The 22,934-nt window shown below is 36.9% G+C and overlaps 1 protein-coding gene across 1 annotated transcript in view; it reads right to left on the reverse strand.

Annotated features, from left to right (window-relative positions):
* Positions 1-22,934, reverse strand: part of RP1 (RP1 axonemal microtubule associated) — a 168,078-nt gene that overhangs the window by 81,937 nt on the left and 63,207 nt on the right. Inside the window, 3 exon segments of the mRNA XM_042808614.1 lie at positions 2,624-2,702; positions 3,331-3,485; positions 13,963-14,188. Of these exon segments, the coding sequence (XP_042664548.1) occupies positions 2,624-2,702; positions 3,331-3,485; positions 13,963-14,188 (460 nt within the window).

The following is a 22,934-nucleotide window of genomic DNA, read 5'->3' on the forward strand; positions in this document are numbered from 1 at the left end:
ATTGATGACCTTCTAGGAACCAGGAAGTCTGTGCCAACTGACAGCGAGGCTGCTGAATGTAAGGGATTGCCTGAGAGCCATGTGTGTGTCTAGGTGTGTTTCTATTTACTGGAGGGATCCAGAGTCCGCGGATCTAGAGAAATGTCTGCATGTGCTTGGGGATCTGGATCTGTACTGGCAGCTGTGTGAGCCTCAGAGTCTGACTGGCCCAGATGCCAGCAGCTGAGGAGAGTGAGGATCCAGAGTCACTACTGGGCAGACTGAGCATCTAAGACCAGTTACTAGGTACCTTATATATACATATATATAATACGGTTATATCTACAAACCACCATTCTGATCAGTTGGAGAAGGGAATGGGCTGAGGCCATTGGTCCTGTTTATGCCTGTGTGAGTGCTGAGTCTCTGTTGGCACTAACATGGCTGGCCATTGGAACATGAACTGAGTTTTGCTAATAACAGGACAGGGGTAACAACTGCCGTGTTCATGCTGTTCTTTTAAATCACTTCCAATAACTATCCTAGTGACTGGTACAGTTCTCCTCAAAAGCTGTTTTCAAATACCCTGTTTTCACAGTGGCTACACTCCTCAAAACTTACCATTGGTTTCACAAGGTATTGCATGAGTCATACCACTGTTAGCAGTGTTATTGAAGCAGAACAACATTAAAGAACAACACTGCACTGTGCTAGGGTCCAAATACTGACACTGCAAAAGCTATGTTTCCAAAAGCACATAAACCAGATGATTACAAGAACATTTGCCAGCCATGAGAAGAAACCTGCAAAAAAATGACTATGACCCTGATCCTAAACCTTACAGAGGTCTCTCTCCTACCCTAAAGAGAGCATATATTTCACGATCCTGCCAAGATAGTTCCCAAATTCAGATTAAAGACCTTCTGCCCTATCATTCAAGCAGGTGATACAATCAGAACAGTGGATAGCCCCATCTCTAATGGAACACTCATTCCTCCTTCTCACTCACAAATGACAGTTTCTGTAGATGGCCACTCTTCTGACTTATTAGAGTATTCTAGCTCTCATCCACTGCCTTACCCCACTTCCACTCACCTCAGGCTTATTTCAGATTAGTATGAGACGAATTCAAAAGAAACTTGTGAAATCTGTCTGTACTGAGTACAATCAACAATTTTAATTACCTAGGCATAAATGTTATCAAATAGGGAATTCAATCCATGCTCCTGTTTAGATCATTCTTCAATTAGAGAGATTTTGAAACCTGTTTGAAATCTAGATTTGTAATATTGATCCTGTGATATAGCTGTGATGCCTATTATGGAAGAAGTGAGGGAAGAGATGGAGAATATACTATGTGTACTGGGGAACAGAGCGAAGGTAGACTCTGTCACACTGCCTTTTCAGTTATGTTCTAGGATATGTTCAGTTATATTCTAGGATACGGAACACTCAGGTACAATCATCTGTATTGCCGAAGACAGTAAAATCTAGAAAATTACAAAGATTTGAGTATCAGCTTTACACCCTACAGCGTGGCCAAACACTAAGGCTACTTCAGTAATAGTCACAAGTCTGCTCAGTGCCTTGGACAGCACAGTCACCATACTGGGCACTGCTTGAGGTCGTTTCAGAAGAGAGTGAAGGTTTTTCCTGATCTAGTATCAAACATAGCCTTGAGCAGCTTTAAAAACATTTCTGTATTTCTAAAAGGGGGAAATGATTTCAAAGGGGAATTTAAGGGTTTTAAACTAAGACAGAGGAGATTTAGGTTAGATATTAGTTTTTCACACAAAGGGTGGTACGCACTGGAACAGGTTGCCCAAGGAGGTTGTGGATGCCCCATCCCTGGAGGCATTCAAGGCCAGGCTGGATGTGGTTCTGGGTAGCCTGGTCTGGTGGCTGTCAAGCCTGCACATAGCAGGGGGGTTGAAACTCGATGATCTTAGAGGTCCTTTTCAACCCAGGCCACTCTGTGATTCTATAAAAAGTGTCTCTTCATACCTATTAACCTGGAAACATTTTTGCAGTATTTACATCTCCAATACTTTTAAATACCAGCCTTCTCTTCAATGACATCATTCCAGAGATGTGCAACTGAAGGGCCTATATCAAAAAATATTCTCTATGCAAAATTCTTTTTTCTGAAAACATTACAAGACGAGTGCAATGCCAGATAATGGAGCAGGTCCACATTGACTTACACAGATTAAATTAATAACGACATCTACTCCCATTACCCAAAGTAGCAAAGAAATAAGGCTATAGCTATTCAAATTTGATTGGTAGTGAAGCAGATGCTGAATATCTTTATTTCTATTCCATTTGGTCTTTACTCTGTCTAATGAAAGATTATTTCACTTTTGTAAGCAACATTTTCATGAATTTTTAATATGCAAATGAATGGTGTTCTGTTATAAATAAACTTGAAAATGAAGTGGATTATTTGACATTAAATCTGTTTCCTCTTTACTGACTATTACCACTGTTTTTCACCATCCCATCACTGTGATTGCTCTGCAGGAAGACTTTTTATCACTGTAAGACCTTCTGTCCCAATCTGAATGTAGGATGCAATATAAATAACGTGTTATGTTTAAAAAGGACTTGAAAAGAGACTGGTCTCTAGGAAGTTAAATCCTACCTGGACCAGTTCCATCATGGCTAATCAGAACTTTCTCCAAGTCTCCAAGTGAGACAGCCTTTATGAAGAAAATATCCATCTGTGGAAACATACAAGGAAAATAACAAAGGTCACAATCACAGCTATCATTTTAAGAGTATAGTCATTTATTTTTTTTCCTTTTGCAAAATAAATATGGGTTTCTTATGTTGGTCTTGGCCAGATAGGACAAATGTATGAAAATTTTTCAAGGTGAAGAGCACCTTAAAAAATATTCCACAGAATAGCATTTGATTCCTTTGATGTGACACAATGATTAAATGCGAAGAATGCTTTGGTCATCTTTACAGCTCTTTCTGCCTCACAAAGAATGGAAAAACTCTTGGGAATAAGGATTTAGAGGTTGATTCTAAAATTCATAATGATGTATTCAGGAGAACAAAAATGGTATTTTTACTATGTTATGCATATGTCTAATATAAATAACAAGCATTACATAAATTCTACTATTCAGTGCTTTTAGAAAAGATTTTTTTTTCCAAAATCAACAGATAAGTATTATTCACATCATGTAATTCTGTATGTAGCATTGAATAAAGAAAATCTATGAGAAAGCAGCAAGCTACTTATATTAAAATAACTGAAAAGATATTTACACATGTTGAAGAAACAGTTTGCAAGCCATAATTTACTCTTATTGATCAGAACTAGCACTGATTTTACTTCACCTGTCCATGTTGAAACTTTACTTTATTGTTCTTAGATCTATGGAGCTTCCTTTTGCCAGCATCTCCTCTTGTCCCAATAAGATTGATATAAACATTAAAATCTGTTTCAGCACCAAGTTTAGCACCTGTGTGAACATGGATCTCATACACAAGCACTAGAAGAAGAAAAAGCTTGAAATTATCCTTATAGTTCATACAAGATTCAAAACCTTTCTCAACAAAGTTTGGCCAGAAGACCACAAGTTTGTAAATAGTAACAGCTATCCATATGTCTGTCCCCTGTAGGTTCAAGCCTCGTAATTCTCGACACACAAAAAACCCTGAAAATACTGAACTTTGCATTTATGCTGAGTATAGGAGTCCATCGGCACAAAGCAGTCTATCTAGTAAAAGTTCCCTTGTGCTCCATTTTCTTCTCTCGTTCTATGTTTAGTATTCATGATTTCAGGGCATAATTTGCAAAATCATTCTTGCCAAGTTATCTGGAGACTTGTTCCTTAGGCGTGCTCTCAGACAATGGTTACATTTCACTGGTACCAAGACATTGTCAACCTCCAGATTTGTGTAAAACAGAATTTTGTGATGCGTAACCTTAATATGACAAGAATAGTAAGATCATGAATCTCAGTAATTTTAGATTTTCACCTCACACACAATGGTGAACAAGAACATGAATGGGTTTCCTCGTTATAAAAGGTGGACACCCAACCTGCTTTTGAAGGTTTCATCATTTATCACTAGTGGATGCTAACTCTTTTAAAGAAAGCTTTGAATTAAAAGATACTTACAACTTTTTAATTTCTCTTGTTCTAGAAAAAAAAAAGTCTTACAGATAAAAAAATATCTTCAAGGAATTAAGTCATATAACTCAGAGTTACTATATTAATGTATTTTTCACCACAGTAATATAACTGCTTACCAAATAAGCATACTTACATTAAAAATAACTAATTGTAATAATTACATACTATTATATTTCATGCTTTTTTTCCTCACTCTGACTTACAAAAACATTCCTATTTACATTTTAATGGCAATTTTTCCATGCAATGTGTCTGCTCTATTCACAGCTGGTCACTTCTGCTTCTATCTAGTAAATCATAGAGGAAATTACTGTTTCAATAATGGAAAATTTTATAGCACTTTTGAAATAAAGAAAGGCAGTGACAGTCCTAACAACACTACCTTTAAGAGGGAACTAGGTTGAAAACAGTTGAAGCTTGATACTGGAAAAAAAATCCTACAAATATTTAAGCTGTATTACTCTTACACTACCAAATAGTAGAATCATGCATTTTCTATAAGTTTTTCATTCACTGAACCCCATGGCAACTTATAAGACTTAAACATCATACCACTGAACGAGTAATTTCTGATTCCCAGCAGAATATTTAAGGAAGTAGTAAAATAATATGGCAAGCACTCAAGGGCAGAAAATACCCTCAGATGTATTCAAAAGCAGGTAGGAAATGTTGAGGACAGTATGCTTAAGAAATTAGAAAACTTTTAATTCATATGAAATAATCCTGAACTAGAAAGGATACTGTCTCCAACTCAATGCCACTATTACAACTGCGACTCAAAATTGCAGGAAAGTGCCCTGATCAATTTTATTATTTTCCACACTTCCAACCATTCACTGTAGCTCTCACATCCCTGCATTACTGCATCACCAGATAGACGGAGATATGGATAATCTCCACAATACACATTTTCAAAAAACAGTCTTAAGGTTTCTCACAGAGCACATGGTATTTAACAAAAAAAAAAAAAAAAAAAAAAAAAAAAAAAAAAAAAAGGGAGGTGTGGCTAGCAAGTAACAAAAAGAAATGGAGCTATTAATTTGCATAGTTATGTATTCAAATGTCATTTTATATCGTAGAGTTTTTGACTCATAAAACTACAGAATAACTCAATTTTGAAGGGGCTCACAAGGATCATTGAGTTCAACTCCTGGCTCCACACAGAATCACATAAAAATCAAACCCTATATGTGAAACTATTGCCCAAACACTTCTGGACCTCCAGCACTCAGGGCTGTGCCCACTGCATGGGCAGCCTGCTCCCCCCCCCCCCCCCCCACCCTCTGGTGCAGACCTTTTCTGTAACCCCCAGCTCCCCTCCCCTGATGCAACTCCATGCCGTTCCCTCAGGCCCTGTCACTGTCACACAGAGCAGAGCTCAGAGCTGCCTCTCTGCTCCCCGTGAGGAGCTGCAGCCACCATCAGGCATCCCCTCAGCTCCTCTGCTCTGGGCTGAGCAAACCCAGGGACCTCAGACGCTTCTCATACACCTCAACCTCTAGACTCTTCCTCATGTACACAGCCCTCCTCTGGTGACTCTTAAATAGCTTTATGTCCTTCTTATGTCGAGGTGCCCAAAACTACACACAGTGCTCAAGGTGATGCCAAGTACTCTTAACACTTTATCATTACTTTTGCTATATTCATACTGCATATAGTTCAATAACAGGAGGGTACTTGACGATTAAGACACTATTCAAAGAACAGAGAACAATGGGTGACAATATGCAATGAAAGGAAACATTCTAGAAAGCAAAGAGTCACAATGATCATGAACGGGACAAAATCTTTTCAGGGAGTGGGGAAGGTGAGAGATCACATTTCCAAAAAAAAAAAAAAAAAAACCCTAAAGATTATATTCAGTATTGCCATCCATTTTAATAACAGAGCTAGACTACCTGAGGAGGAAGGCACCATGGATCAGCATGAAGTCTCCTTCATGCTTTTATGTTCTTACATTGTCATTCTGAAAAAGGAAAGTATCAGTGGGAGCCAAGTAAAAGGGTTAAGCTAAGGGAAGACTGACTATGCTATGACTGTTTATACACAAAAATTGGTTTCTATATTATTTATACCTACAAGTAATTCCCACGATCAAAACTGTAAGACTTCCATAATGGTAACTGCTCTGTTAAAGCATAGTCAAGGCTATTTTAATAAACCCCTTCACAATAAATGATTAATAAAAGAGAATACAAATGATTTTTTTCCTTTCTGGAGGGACACCAAACCAAATGGATTAAGTACAGGAAATACCAGAACAGAAGAGACACTCAATTTTTTTTTTTTTTTTAAAAAAAAAAAAAAAAAAAAAAACACAAAAAAAAACACCATGGAACACAACACAAAGATACTAGAAGCTAAATAAATGACAGATCCTTTTGTAGCTCTGCACTTCTCTTTGGTAACCAGAGAGATTATAAATAGACTAAATAATTTAGTCTGAAGTAGAAAACATGTACATGTTGAAATGTAAAGAACAGAAAAATATTTTCCATTTTCCTTGCATCTATACATCTCTCACCATCTGGAGAAAGTTAGATCTGACATTTATTTAGGCTACACAATCTGTATTATTTAGAAAGAACCTCCTTCTCAACAAAAAGACCAGATTATACTTCAATTTTTTATATAAATTAACAATACTCTATGAATTAGGGTGCTGTATTAGGATAATAAATGGAATGCTCCTTTACCTTAGCTTGTCTGTATGTTCACACATTTTATAGGAAACTCACAGTTAAAAATAATAATAATAATAATAACAACAACAATAAAATGCAAGGAAAATATTATTCAAAAATGTCCTGTACATCCCACTACAGAAAAGTGTTTGGAATAAGATAAGCTTTCACTAAATAGACTGCATAGGTTAGATATTTTCTCTGCAAATGGCAACGTAGGTTACAGAGTAACTAAACCAGATGCAATGTCTCCAAACTGTGAAGTAGTTCCTCTGTATCGCAGAATAGCTACAAAAGAGTGTTAATGGCTACTGAGTAGGGATTGCTTAAATATAACGACAATATATGCCACTATATAACAGATAAGGCAAGGCATAGCAGCTGTTTGATGAACACTTAAGACAGATACAACCAAGACTGGAGAACAAACCTATCAGCTGAATGCACTGCTGAGATAGCAAGACTCACCATATGTGAAATTTGCTTGTTTGTAGTTTTCTGTTCATTATTTGTTGTGTGTGTATGGCAAAACAAAAAAATCTTAGAAAGTATGTTCAGCCTCTGTGTCTGATTTCATTTCCTTTGAGAAACTGATCTACTCTAAGGCCCTCACTGTCACAACATCTGAAATAGAGACATGCTTCACAGCAGTAAGAAAAAGCAATCACGCAATTTTGAGAATTACAGCTCTATGACCTGATCGTCTTCTCTGCAGCGGCATTTTCGTTACACAATATTCTACTGATTTAATGAAACTACATCAACAGAAAACTGAGATGGCAAAAAATAGAGGTAGAAAAAAAGATATAAAATAGGCAGAAAAAAAAAAAAGAAATAAAAAGGTGAATAATATAAAGACAACTATTGAACAGAAGTCATGAAATACTACTTCAGCATTCAAAGGGACCTGTTAGACTCACATTTAGGCAGTTCTATCTAATGTGGGGCATATCAGAGTGATAGAACAAACATCCTGAAAAATGCAATAAGTTTGATAAAGGATATAAGAGGATTAATTAACACAGAATGGCTGGAGCAAATCTCAGGTAGTACTCACTAGAAAATAAAGTGACCTTCTGGACAGTAAGAGATTGAGATTTATAAGTTCCTAAAATGGTTGATTAAGACAAGCTTAATAATCAAACAGAAAACTCTGAGACATGGATGCACAGATGAAAAAGTTGAAAGAAGGGAGAGAAAATGTTTTCAGATGGAGGTGGTGAGTTCTAAATGGTTGTACAAAAGATAGACACCAAATCAATAGAACTATGCTTAAAAATGGCATAGGTGCTTAATACCAAAAGGAGTATAAGAGTTACTGAGCAGTCAGTGTATAAATTTCAAATCTATATACTCTTGGTCTGTAAAAACACACTACTGCTACTGTCTGAGATATTATCTTGAGACTTCTAGTGTTTCGTTATGTCTCAACTCCAGCTTCTGGCTTCTATCAATAACATTTTCATGAACATGAACTACCTGGACAAAAGTGAGAAAGAAAGGAAGTTCTGTTTCTATGGTCATGAAGTAAATGTGAACTAAGGGCGTATGAAGCCAAGAAAATACAAATTAAAGAACCTTTTTTTTTTTTTTTTTTTTTTTTTTTTTCAGATTTCTAATTCTGGGCACCTGAATCAAGGTTTCCAGTGTATAGGATAAGGTATATTTCTGATCATTCACCAATGGCAAGAGTTAGTTTGACCTCCAATCTGTAAGCACAGAATATATCTCTCATTTCCTTCTGAAGAAGTGATATGCAGAATTCAGTCACAAGCAGCAAAATTTGTTCTGCATTAGAGACTAAATAAATATTTTGGTATGTTTTGAGAAGAGAAAATAATAATCATATTAAGGTTGAAGAAGAATTTATCAGTGAGAATAACAGAAAAGCTTTCATGGCTGAAATATTTGTCTTTTCATGTTGACTTAATACATGTTACTGACCTACTGTTATTTCTTTCCACAGTAATTTTAACAAAGGAGTCATTAATTTAAAGTTCCATTTAAGAGTAGAGGAATTTCAGAGATATAGAATTATCACATTATTCATACACTGAATAGGTTTCCTCCATATGGCAGCTGAGCCCAATGACACTGTTGTGCATATTAGTTTGAGTCAAGAAACTGAATTTCCTGATAGGCCCAGGGAATTCTTGCTTTCTTGCTTGCTGATTTTAGAGCAAAATAATAGATTCTTTTTGGATGAAACTAAACCAGAGGATACATTCCAGGAAAACAATGAAGATGATCTTGCCAGAAATTGGCAATATGTCCAATTGGCAATCAGAACGAGCCCAGACTTGCTTCCCATTTAGAGCACATGATGAGGCCTCTGGTTTCTTAGCTCACTGAGTTTTTAACACGTACTGCTTCACTGCACGAATCCACTACTGTCAGTCTGCCAGTACAAACAGACAAACTGGCCAAAGAGCACAAAACACAGAGAGACAGTAATTGCTGTACAACGTTAAAATTGTTGGACTGTTGCTATCCAGTCCTTATCTAAGAATGGTGATCCAATATGTCAGGACAATGCAACAGGGTAACGGCCTGGACTCTTTGCTTCCCTATGATATTCCTGCTTTAATTAAATTATCATTTTACTTTGATTCATTAAACAGAAAGACTGAAGCTCTGTCATAGAATTTTATCATTTAGTACTTGCCACCTGATCTGCAGGCAGGAGGGTAAAACGTGGATTGGCGCAGCATTAAGTTTAAAACAGTACAAATTCTTAATGGCTGATAGTGTTTGAGAGGTACTGTCTTCCCCAGAAGTGAAGCATAGACTTTTTGAGGAGTTATAAATACATAAACCCTATCAACTGAAGACATTTCAATTACAATTACAGAATCTGAGTTTCTAATATCTGCTTTCATTTACTCCTGGTATTTAGAGCAATACTGTAAAAACCACATATGGAAAATTTTGAGTAATTTAATAGATGTTATTATTCTAAGGATCTAGCACTGGAAATTCAAGCTAGATTCTTGCATGTGAATAAGGTCTTTCCATGTTCAGCCTCAGTACTTAGGTATATAAACATAAGATATATGTAGGGAAAGGTTCTGCTGTTGTCTATTCATTGTAGCGGTAAGAACCATGAGGGGGCTTTTCAGAAGCTGCCTCATGCCAATGGAGGAGAAATGCAGATTGAAATTTTTTGTTTGAACATAAGCTATTCTCAAGTTTTGGGGATAAGAAAATATGCCAGTGGTGTTTTTCTTTTGCTTGCTTTTGAGCAGGAGGAAGAAGGGGAAAAGGTGTTTGGAACCTCTGGCCTCACTCCCAGCCACAGTCCTAGGCTTTTGCACAACATTTACAGCACATCCCTAGAGTGGGTTGACACACGTGGGATAATGTCTGCAGTGAGCTGTCAGCTGCGATACTGAAGTGCCACAGCCTCAAATAATAGCCACAGATATACAGCCATATTTCAGACATAGATTCTCAAACTACCCAAGTAGACCAATGATCAGATCTTTCTTCCACCACCAGATTTTGCTTCCACCACTAGAAGACCAGCTGACTCAGAAGAAAGAAGAAAAAGAAAGAAGAAAAAGAAAGCTAGCAAGCTGTGTGATGCAGATAAAAGAACCTAACAGAAAAAAATTTCTGAACTATTGTCAGGATTTCACAGCCTCAGCAATCTTCATCTTGAGGAGCACAGAGAAGATAATATTCTTCAGAGCATTTCAACTTCAAAAAAAGCACATTTGCTAATCAGTTTTACAATAGGAAAGAGAACCCTAGCTATTTACATAAGTAGTCAGTGCCTCCTGAATCATCAAACATGGATACAAATTTAGTAGAGATAACGCTCAAGTCATTACTATTTGCTTCGGTCATCTTTTGCGCCATTTCAGGCAGTCAGCACATCCTGACCTCTTTCTGCATTTGCGTGCATATTTTCCTTAGTGGAAAATAAGTCTAAATCTTCTAAGCTGGAATTTTTCCTGCCTAAGCCTCAATACTTGTTTTCTCTTTCAAATCAGTACAGTATTCCATCAGTTACACAGATTCCCATTTGAAGTTTATAGCCACATAAACAGTAAGAAAAGTCAAAATGTCTTGTATCATGCATCCCCTAACATCAAAAGTTCAGCCCTATCTGGAGACAATCAATTCTCCATGTTAAGTTGTATGTAAGGGCCATCTGCACACACACAGGAGTGCAGGCAGTTGGATCCCAAATAGCACCCTACTCTGTCTTCTCCCAGGCCTATCACAAAAGCCATCAGCCCATCTGCACAAGCATGGGGGCGCAAGTGCAGATAGGAACTCATATTAAGGACTCAGACGTATTGACACCTTGCCTGATCCCCTCTCAGGGCTGTCCCAGGACAGCCTCAGCCCCAGTGTCCAGGTGTGAAACCCATGACCATGAGTCAGAGCATCTTTCCGGGAGAAAAAGATGAGACTGCTGGGTGTGGAGCAAAATACGGGATTCCCCTAACACTGCTATGTTGCCATGATGCTATAAAGCTAAGCCAAAAGTATCCAATATAAACCTTTCAACTTATTTTCATAGAGTGAAATTTAAGTGTTTACCAAGTTCTGAACATAATGACCAAATTCCAATGCCCATAACTTGGAAAACTGTTGAGCAATTTTTGCTTAGTTTGGTAAACCAAAAACCAATGTCTGGAACTGCTAGAAAAAGTGAGATTAGGTGGAGAAATAATCAAAAGAATTATGATGGAGTAGACTTCCAAGGATCACCTAGTTCAACAACATGCTCCAGTCAGTTAAATAAAAGGTCTCAGAATCTGGAAGTAAATCAGTTGAAGAAAAAAAGCTAGGGAAAAAACAAACAAACAAACAAACAAAAAGCACAAAAACAATAAATCAAAAATCAGCTCCATAGTTTTAGGACTTTGTAAGGTAGGTAGTAGAGTTTGGTTGGTTGAAGTGGACAAAAAAGATGGATAAGGGAAAAATTACACTTTCTTCTAAGGAATAAGTTGAGTAATAACAAGTTAAACAGTAAAATTAGAAGAAAAAAAAAGCTGAGCTAAATTTATATTAATTTATCTTATATTTATAACTTTATTTAACATTTTTAGCACAAGATTTTCATAGTTAAGTAAATGTATTACTACTAGAAGATACTAAATTGATTTGAAAATATGGGACATAAATTACTAAATCATATCAGATTATTATTAAACAATAAGTAGTACATCATTTGTTCTGCTGGAGAAAATGACTTGATGTATAATCAATGGATATCAAGATGTTACAATCACAAATAAACAAGAGAGTTAGGTGAAGTGGACTATGATAACAAGAGAGAATAAATGGAAGGCTTACACTTATGCTGGGCTCACCACAAAACACCAGAAGGAGGGAGCTCCAGACGAGATCCTTCCTCACTGGTAGCCAGCTCTTAAATAGGTCTAGGAGGGGTGCAGCCTGGCTCCACCCCTTCCAGCAGCACAGCTGAATTGCCTTCACCTGTGCTCCCAGGGCTCACTCATGGCTCGCCTCAGGTGATCAATCAGAGGTTCAGGCAGTGACTCAGTAGTTCCCATACACTTGATGTGTTTTGCTCAGTACTTGTAGGCAATTAGCTTTCAAATAGGAAATGCAGATGGATAGCATTTCATTTGCTTGTTCTCTAGAAGCTAAATAGGAAATCCTTAGGAGGCCATGCTCAGTTTACATTGATACTCAATTTAAATGTGCCTGAAATCAATAAGTAGTTTGTAAACCTTACAATTTCAGGAAATTTCTAAATCCTTTCTAATACATCTTTGCATACAATCTTGAGACAAATATTTTAATGAAGTTAACATTTTTGCTAAAGCAATGAAAGAAGCAGTAAGTGAATGTTTAGAAAGACTAAATAAATTTGCTGTTTTAAAAATATTCCTAGGCTTTAACAGCAGTGACCTGACTTTTCACCTTTCATGTTGAACTAATGGTTTATATAACATGACTTTTCCATTATTTTTCTGCTGGAGCTTCATAGGCTTTTATGTTGCTGTAATTAACTGCATATATTGTGGTATACACACCATAGGGCCCTGCTCATCCTGTCACTCTTGGTTCCAGAAATTTCCTATTAAAGTCAATAAATATTCTGTAGAATAGAAAAAAGAAGAGCAGAAGGGAAAGGTGAGCTGGTAATGTGTATCTCAGTATCTTCTGGCATCTTTAACAAAGATCAGTAGCCTTCTTTGACCTCAAAACCCATGAAAACATTCAAACATCACCAGCCTTATCGCTTAATCAGAGAATTATATTCTCTAAAGACTTTTCGCTTCTTAGATATTTTCATCTGAAATGATTTTACCTCATGAATTACATGATGATCCATTTTTATGCTGAGCCACTGAATCCTTGCAATGGTCACTATTTAATTTCAAAAACAGTTTGCCTAAATGATATCACCTATCTCTGCAAGGCTTACCACTGTTGGACAGTATTTTCTACCAGCTGTATCATTGTCATTCTGTTATTTTCAAAAGCATTCCATAAAAACAAAACAAAACATTATGCTGCATGATTACACTAGCTCCTTATTTCTCTATAGAATCCTAGGACTATTTGAATAATAACTATATGATGGGCTATTTACTGCTTCGCTTGAAGAGAGCGGAGTGCAATGAAGTTGTGGATAAACTTTCAGGTCACAGAAGTGCCACTCTGTAGTCAATCATTTCTATGTTAGTGGCTGAGACTTGAGTTTGATTTGAAAATGTGCATATGGTGATTCAGATCACTGATTCCTGGTAAAGAATATATTTTGCAATACAAGAAAAGATGATATTGAGCTTACTAAAAAGACTGTGATACTAGATGATATTATAAACCTTGGTACAACTTAATTTCCTGCCAGATGTAAATAGGCTAGTTACTCTAAAGAGAAGCATTTGTCAGTGATTTAGGAGCACTTTAACACACCAAGAATGCTAAGAGGAGTCATAGGCCATAGCTATATTCTGATGGTGAGAGGGAAGGAGTGGGGCAGGGTGATCGCTTTCCACTTCTTTCAAACTAGAAAGCATCTTGTAATGGAAAGGTTTGTTTCGTGATTATGTTAACTTTTCAACAATGTTTCCTGGAAGAAATATGAAAAGCTGTCATGTACTCACAGAATGAGGCTAGTGAACACATAATCTAACATACTGAGCACGTACATGGCAAAATTTCCTTTGTAGAGTTTCTTATTGCCACTTCTCTCCATGTATCACCTTCACCCTTGTCTTCTGCAAGCCAGCACTCTATGGGCAGACAAATTTCTTCTTGAGAAAAAGGAGACATTCTTTCAAGTCTGATTTCCTCCAGGTACCAGCTGGGATCATTACCAGTGTTGTCATGGCCAATGCGGATTTTATATAGCTGCCCAAGATCCCTGATATTAATCTGTAACAAGTAAAAACAAATATCACAAATTTAAATTAAAAAATTAATCCTGTTATCTTTTAACAATCCTTCTTAGACTGGCATGCAAACTAAGTATGCAACTAACACATAACTAGAGTTCTGTTCTTCAGAAAATGATGCTTTAATACCCAATGAATGTGAGAGCAATCAAGCAAAAGCATATGAAGTAGTCTAAGAGCAATTCAATTGACTTGATTACAGTACTATTTGAAGTGACAGAAGAGCTCAAACAATTCAGTTCCTTTTAAGATCTCTTGACAGAATCCTTTTGGTAGCATGGTAATGAAAACTTCTGATTCTATACAAATATTTTAATAAACAGAAGTACCTTCAGTAAATGCTCCATGCAGTGATATATTTTACAGTCCACAGAATTACTGTGAGGAAAGCTCCATTAACTATTCCTACCACTTATCAGTCTGCTGTGGCACACTTTTCCCTTTGCCTTCTACGTTTATGAGTATTGGTGTCAGGGTTAACTGTTTCTGTAAGTGCTGACACCAGAGTGCAGCAAATTTGAACAATAAAACATGGCTATGTCACATTGAACACTGCAGCCCTGAAATAAGAACTAATTTCTGTTGGTCTGCAGAAATTTTTTTGAGCAGTGCTGATGGCAGGCACCTAAGCACAAAAGTAAGGTCAACTGCTCTCATTTCATTGATGTTTTTGAAAGCTCATGGAAAGGGGAAAATATCACAGAATTACATAGAATCACCCGGGTTGGAAGGGACCTGAAGGATCATGTAGTTCCAACCCCCCTGCCTAACAGGGCCACCAAACACACACATTCAGATCAGGTTGCCCAGGACCCCGTCCAACCTGGCCTTGAACACATCCAAGGACGGGGCATCCACAACCTCCCTGGGCAGCCCGTTCCAGGGCCTAACCACTCTCCTTGTAAAGAACTTCCCCCTAACATCCAACCTAAATCTTCCCTCCTTCAACTTCGATCCATTTCCCCTAGTCCTGCTGTTGTCAGCCCTTTTGAAGAGTTTACTCCCCTCCTGGGTGTAGGTTCCCTTCAGGTATTGATAGGCTGCAATGAGGTCACCCCACAGCCTTCTCTTCTCCAGGCTGAACAAGCCCAACTCCCTCAGCCTGTCCTCATAGGGGAGGTGCTCCAGCCCCCTGATCATCTTAGTCGCCCTCCTCTGGACCCTTTCCAAAATCTCAATGTCTTTCAAAATAATCACAGAAAGGGGAAAATAAAAATTAAAAAATAACTTTAAAAATATTTATTTTACTTATTTACTACTGTTTGACATTAAAAACATCGGGGAAGAGCGTGGATAAAGGAAGAGCACAGATGGACAAGCAGATAACAAACACTAGCATTGCCCCAATAATGAAAATAATCAAAAATGATGAAGTAAGTTTTGTGTTTGAAAGTCCTTTGGCTCACTTCTGGGAGGCAATATTAATGTCTGACTGAGAATGAGAATTTCCTCTGATGGTTTTTGTAAAGCAACACTGTAAGTCAGTGTTTTCTCTTTGGTTCATATGGTTCAGCTCTGTGGAGCTGGGGAACACTGGGACACTAGAGACATATTTCATTCACTCTTGTTGAAAGGTTTTCCTGTGCAATGATACGGAGAGATGTCACTCTGACATTTCTTGCCCATGAGAATCATCACAAAAGGGAATCTTGTATTCTTAGATGATCAACATTTCCTTGTTTCCCTGAAACAAACCTGGCACAATACAGGCTTGTATGATAGCATCAAGACAACTGTGCTAATGGTATAAAGTCATACTTATGAAGTACGAGTATAGAGTCATGCTTATGAATAAAGTAGCAGGTCTTCCTATAGTAAAAAAAGTATGTTAAAGAGGTGACAACTGATCATATGATTATAATGGTTGTAATGAAAACACACACATTAAAAACATGCTTCTAAGACATCAAAGTTATAAGACCAGGTGAAGACTCTCTGAAACTAAACATAAATGTAACCCAGACGTAGGCTAATTTGCCACAATAAACCTCCCATATAGCCATAAAGCAGAGACCCCTGTAGTGGAGAAGTGACTACTAAGGTTGCTTTGCAACAGTATATTAGAACTTTTCTGCTTTAATGAAAACTGAATGAAATGTAGTATTGGTAAAAACCAAAAGTGATATTCCCATGATACCGAGGCATTTACTGTTATTTGATGTTTTATAGGGCAATTCAGTAAAAGAAAAATTGAAACCTCATGCTCACGATGAAATTTTGGCACAGCCCTTGCTGAAAGAGGAGTGTCAGAGGCATCTCTGCATAGAGTGTTCTTACAATGACTCTGAAATGGCCTCTTTTGCCTTCTGAAGCATCTAATCACTCATCTAGGTATGAAACAAACTGAAACATCAGTGATGAAAAAAATCTTGCATATATATTTATTGGGCATTTTGTGGGTCAGCTGAGAAGTGAAGCCATAAAGCCATATCTTCCTCAATTATATTAATTGTATTTAACCTATTATGCTAACAAACAAACTTTTTTTTTTTTTTGGAGAGAAATCTAAGATGGGTTGTGGTAGATGTTTGACAAACCACAGATACAGCAGGAGAGAAGAAAGCTCACAAAAATAAGCAGATGTGTCAATTGACCAAAGGAAAAAAACTGATAATTTGAAATATAAAGAGAGGGAAAAGCAAAACATCATTCATCACTATGCAAGGACTTCCTTTTACTGGATAATTGACACAATAATCCACCAAAACTGATAGAGTTTACAGAAAAACTGGCTTCCTGTTTAACATCTCTAAATATTCCTGTGCTTGCATCTTTTCTGTAATTCCTATCCCTCCGTAGCATTCTTGCTCTGAAAGAGGACACAGTGTAACAATATTAATGAAGTTATGACCATGTGCTAAGTGTGAATTCATCCAAAATGCCAAGCTAAATATGTGCTTGCTTTTGATTACAGGAAGGAAAAGAATGAGGCATCCTTTTCTCTTAAATTCTCAAATTATAAGATTTTCAGAATTATAACTTGTGGAGGACATAGAACCATTACAGATAAGGACACATTTTTGTGAATGAATGGTCTCTTCAAATTAATTTAAAACATAGTACACTGTCTAACTGAAAATATGTTTAATATTTCTGTTTCTGACTGATTAAGGGCGATCTCAGGCCAAAAGAAATCACACTAATTCTTGGGTGGAAATTAAGGCAAGGATGTCAATAACATTTTCAGCTTTTGTTGTACATTTGAGAGTGGGAACAAATTATCTTGGGGTAAGATAGATTTACTTACTTTCCTGACTTACTTTCAAGTTACCTTTTACTACCTGGGACAGTATTATATGTACGTCAATTTTGTTCTTGCAGTGAACTGCAGACTGAAATACTCTTATAACATGGTAAAGTTATTCTTCTTCCAAAACAAGTACTATATCATAGAGGTTGTTCCTTTATCTCCAATATTGACTAAATCATAAAATCAAAGAATGGCTTGGGTCAGAAGGGACATTAAATATCATCTATGTCCAACCCCCTGCCAGTGGGCCAGACTATCCCATTCAACCTGGCTTTGAGCTCCTCCAGGGATGACATCTTTTACAGTTCACTTGTTGACTGACTGTGAAACCCCTCCTGCTGTATTAACTGATTTGTGCTAAATTCTGTGATGAGCTCTAAAGGAAATGAACAGTTCGATCTCATAAATATCTTTCATTCCATCACTTAATATCCATAATAATATCTTTGTGAATACAGCGATAGCAGTAATTCTACTCTTTTTGTAGGACTTTTCTTCACCATAAAAAGATTACCCTATCCATCACTATCACACTTATTTTTCGTAGTATCGATACCACACAATATTGAGAAAACTGAAGACCATATTTAAAAGTACCTCATTTTTAAACAAAGGTAGATAAGTCACACCCATATATTAAGTGTTTACATGGAGTTAGTCAAATTTACACTGCTAATCAATACAATTGCATGCTTTGCTTATTAATATTACTTATTTTTTGTACAAGCTTAAGGAGAAAACTCTCTTCTTTCTAAAGGAAATAGTAACTTTTTTTTTTTTTTTTAAATGTGCCTTAGAAATCTCAGCCTTACTTTTTGAAATTGAGGCTGAGCAAAGCTCATTTTATAGTTTACCCTTAAGCACAAATGAAAATCTAGATTTACTAGGAAGTTCATTCTAGAGAGGATGCAAAAACTAGAGTTTGCTTATAAATTAGCTAAGCAAACAGATTTTTTAGCCTCTAGAATGAGTATGATATTTTGAGTGAAGTCAGTATGACCTATTTTCAAGTACTTGAGATGTTTATCTAAGTGAAATGCGAAGTGATATCTTAACAAGAGAACATTGAGTGGAAAGAAACTTCAGTGTAATGGCAGAAAGAATATATGTAATGACTTTATTTCTCTTTTACATGGTAGGAGAAGAGTCACTCTATTGCTGTTGTGCAGACTGTATTCTGCAAACTCTTTAAAATAAACTCAGGCTAGTATGAAAATGATTTGGATAAATCAGTACTTTAGGAGCAGCAACCCCAAAATCCCAGTGTCTAACACAATTGCTAAAGGCTATGCTTGACAGACAACTAATAATTTCATGTAAGGCAATCTCATTAACAGAATTTCTGAAAAGTCATGTGCAGCATTTGGATTCCTAAAATAAAGAGAAATCATTGACTTTTTTGTGTAACTCCTACATCATCTGTATATAACAGAGAAATCTTTGAAAGTAGGAAACATTTTTACTCTGCGAGGATGCAGCTGGTGTTTCCAAAAATATCATAACCGATCTACCAACAAGGTATCCATGCTCGATGCATGGTTTTTGAAACTTCTGGCTGTCTGAATTTAGCCTATTCAAGAATCATGGTCATTGAACTTGTCAGTGAACTCGAGAATCAGAATACATCACTGCTGCCTGAATACAAATGTAATTGTCTTACTAAAAAAAAAAAAAAAAAAGTGTGTATTGACATCTAAGGAGTAGGACTAAATAATTACATTAAAGCTGTGGAAAAAAAAATCTTTTCTTTGTCAGTGTTGTTAGTTATGCCTGCTCCATGCATTTACAACATCAAGGTGTCAGTTCTTCAAAACAAGCACAAAATCCCCTCATTAGGAGAATGTAGCTACTTACATAGCTGAGGTTTCTCTGAGAGGATGGCACTTTTCCAGGTTAGTCCAAGTATGTTTTACTGGATGTGAAGCTTTCCAAAATGAGAATCAAAACATTGCCTATCAAATGGTGTGAACTGAAATATAACCCAGCATTGTCTGTAAAAAAGCTCAAGCAAGGTCTCGCCATGTAAATAAACTCAAGCTCTACTTAGCCTTTACTATGAAGGTTCATGCCAAAAGAACAATGATGTGGTTAGACAAGAGCACCTTATGCATGAAGAGCTGATGCAGCTGAAGAAAGAACAGTGATGTGCACAAAACAATGCTTCTAACAGTCGAAGATGCATTCGCATTCATTTAATAAAAGCTACATACACCAGAGTAGTCACTTCAATCCAAAACCTCAGACTAGGACTGGATTTCTCATTTACTCTCCTTCTGACTGTTGATTCTGTAACAACCAGATAGACCATGAACTGACCTCAGCAATATATGTGTCTTTCCTTGATGGATTTACAGCAATATTTATCACTCAGATCTGAATATTACCTTTAACAGATGGATGCAGTATCCACTCAACACTATAGGTTACTGTGAGCACGTCGAACTTGAGCTTTCTGCATTCCATTCCTAGAGAGTAAAGGATTTTTTAATCCTGTTTTAAAGAAGGCCAACAGCCTCCTGCTCAGAAGGAAGAGCATAGCTAGCAGGACAAATTAGGTGGTCCTTCCCGTCTACTTATCCCTGTCGACACAAATCTGAGTGCTACATCCAATTCTGGGCCTCACACTACAACTGAAGAATCCAGTGAAAGGACATGAAGATGTCAAAGGGACTGAAGCATCTCTTCTATGCGGAAGGCTGGGGCTGTTCCGCCTGGAGAACAGAAGGCTCGGAGTGCTCTCATCAATGTCTATAAATCATAGAATAGAATCCTTAAAGCTGGAAGGGACCTTTAAAGATCTTCTGGTCCAACTCCCCTAATACAAACAGGGACACTTACAGCTACACCAGGTTGCTAAGAGCCTGATCCAGCCTGGCCTTGAAAGTCACCAGGGACAAGGCTTCCACCACATCTCTGGGCAATCCGTTCCAGTGTCTAACTACCCTCACTGTAAAAGACTTTTTCCTTATATCCAACCTAAATCTACCCTCTTTTAGTTTGAAACCATTTCCCCTTGTCCTATCACTACAAATACTGATACAGAGTCTGTACCCTTCTTTCTTTTAGCTCCTCTTTAGATACTTTAAATACCAGAAAGGAAATTACAAAGAAGACAGAGCCAAGATCTTCTCAGTCATAATCAGGACAAGAGGCAATGGGCACAAGTTGAAATGACAATTTAAGTGTAGAAATACAATAAAATTTAACTTAAACATGTGGTGAAAAAAATGTACAAGTGGTCAAATACTGGAACAGATTATCCAGACAGCTTGTAGAAATATCTCCATCTTGTGAAATATTAAAAATTAAAACAAAATACTACTCCAGCTAAACCTCCCTTGAACCGGACTGTTGGACTTCTTAACCTTTACTCTGCAATTCAGCAGTACTCAGTGCAGTGGTCATCACCTGACTGACATCATTACCTCCAAGGTTAGAACCAGATGTGACAACCCTAGTACTGAAAAATCCCTATAATGCACGGCGTTATTCATTTTCAGAGGACACAAAATAATGAGAAGGCTGTCAAGGAACTAGTCATATCAAGCATAGGCCATCATAAACTTTACCTTATTTTGTTCTCATGCAAGATACATTGATCTCACTTTGTCTAGCGTAAGCGCTGCACTTTTAAAGTGTATATCCTCTTCTATAAAGTCATGCCAAGTTCAAACAAAAAAAATATTTGTAAGAGTATGCATGAACATTAGTCATATATTCATGCCTGAAAAATGTTCAGATACAGAGATAATAGGAGACATAAAGATTTGAATAGACTAGAAAATGGCTCATGGGAAAGAAAGGCAGAAACATGGATGAGTAAAGATAAAACTGACCAGGGAAAATGGGGGGAGATCTTAACAGGGAGACCCTTAGCTAAGGACAACAATGTCACAAAATCTCATATACAACTGCCTGAAGCCGACAAGGGAAGCTAAGTAGGCAGTGTAACATGAGAGAGAGAGAAGACACTCAAAACACAGAGTTTTTTGACATGTTTTCATCTTCTACTGTCCAGAGGTACAAAAAGGAAATTTTATAGGTATATGGATGAAAGATTTAACCTGAAATTGACTAACATGACAAAGTTCTCTCACAAAAACACCTCAAAAGGGGATAATATATATTCATAGAGAGAGAGAGAGAGAGAGAGTGTATAGTATATATACTTACATATATATATATATAAGTATATATATAGTAAGGGGTACTACATATTATATATGGTGCATATATATATATATACACACACCATATGGTAGTACCCCTTACTGCAGAATTAATGAGGAAGCAACATCATGTTAACTCACTTTCATTTCCTGAAGATGAGTTGAATTTTGTTTTTCTCATATGTTGTCTGTGAGCTCTTTAAAATCCTTCTTTGTTGTTTTCTTGGAACCAGATAAATTTTGCTTTGTACGCAGCATGTAGCTGATAGAGATACTTCTCCCTTTTATCTCAGTAAGGAACAAGGTTCATGTTATCATATAGATTTAGTAGAGAGATGAATAGTTCCAAGTGGAATTAAAGCCAATAATATGTCTCTTTTATGTGCCTTAAGCATATCTTACTGAAACCTGGGTTTCTTCAAGTTTTATTCAACTGCTTTGGGACCAAATGATGGCCAGAACAGCATGCAAGCTATGCCTAAATTCTAGGCACTGGCAGCCCCATGGTTAAGAGACCAAATAGCCATATTAGTGCCTGCAGCCACTTTTACTATCTTCCCATTTGAGAACAATTCTCACTGAGCTCTTTGCAGTCTCTTTAATTTCAAAAACAGGAAGAAAAGCATGAAAATGGATTTGCTTCAACCTATTTTATAATATTTGGTTTTCTCTGCGCTTCTTATTTTACTTTAGACATCTCCCTTCTGATTGATGAAACAGTGAATAAGGATTAGGGTACAGGAATGAATGAAAGACATGCACTGGAACATCAGATCCTTGCAAACTGTAAGGCTGATTCTAAAGGAAGGAATGTTGGTTATTACTGCACAGGCTATTTAAAACAAGTAATAATTTTTAATCAAAACTGGAGGAAACCAAAAGGAAAAACATCATGTGATGCTAAGCAGCATAAGTATCTTGAAAAGAACAATTTGTTATGAATAAGGCACATGTGACTGGTAATAATACTTGTAGCAACCTCAACACAGGAACACTGTCTTTATTAAATTTAATGAATAGGGTGTCTCTGCAAGTATTAGTATGAGTCCTGCTTTTCATCTACCTATATTATTCTCTGTCATTTTTTCTCTAACAGAGTAAATAAACTATGTCAGTGTTGAAAGGGTAGCTCATTAAAAAAAATGAAGAAACTAACTATTTTTAACTGTCAATGAGGCAGCTTCATAGCCTACAGAAGTATACTCATGCAGTACAATCCATTCCTGTGATAGATTTCAGTCCAATCCTCCTGCAGTATCATGCGCGTCACAAACTTAAGGAAAATGGTTGTTCAGTGTTTTAAAAGA

The sequence above is a fragment of the Centrocercus urophasianus genome, unplaced genomic scaffold (genome assembly GCF_019232065.1).
Source record: "Centrocercus urophasianus isolate 14NV4802_14NV808 unplaced genomic scaffold, USGS_Curo_1.0 seq_11, whole genome shotgun sequence".
Lineage (NCBI taxonomy): Eukaryota > Metazoa > Chordata > Aves > Galliformes > Phasianidae > Centrocercus > Centrocercus urophasianus.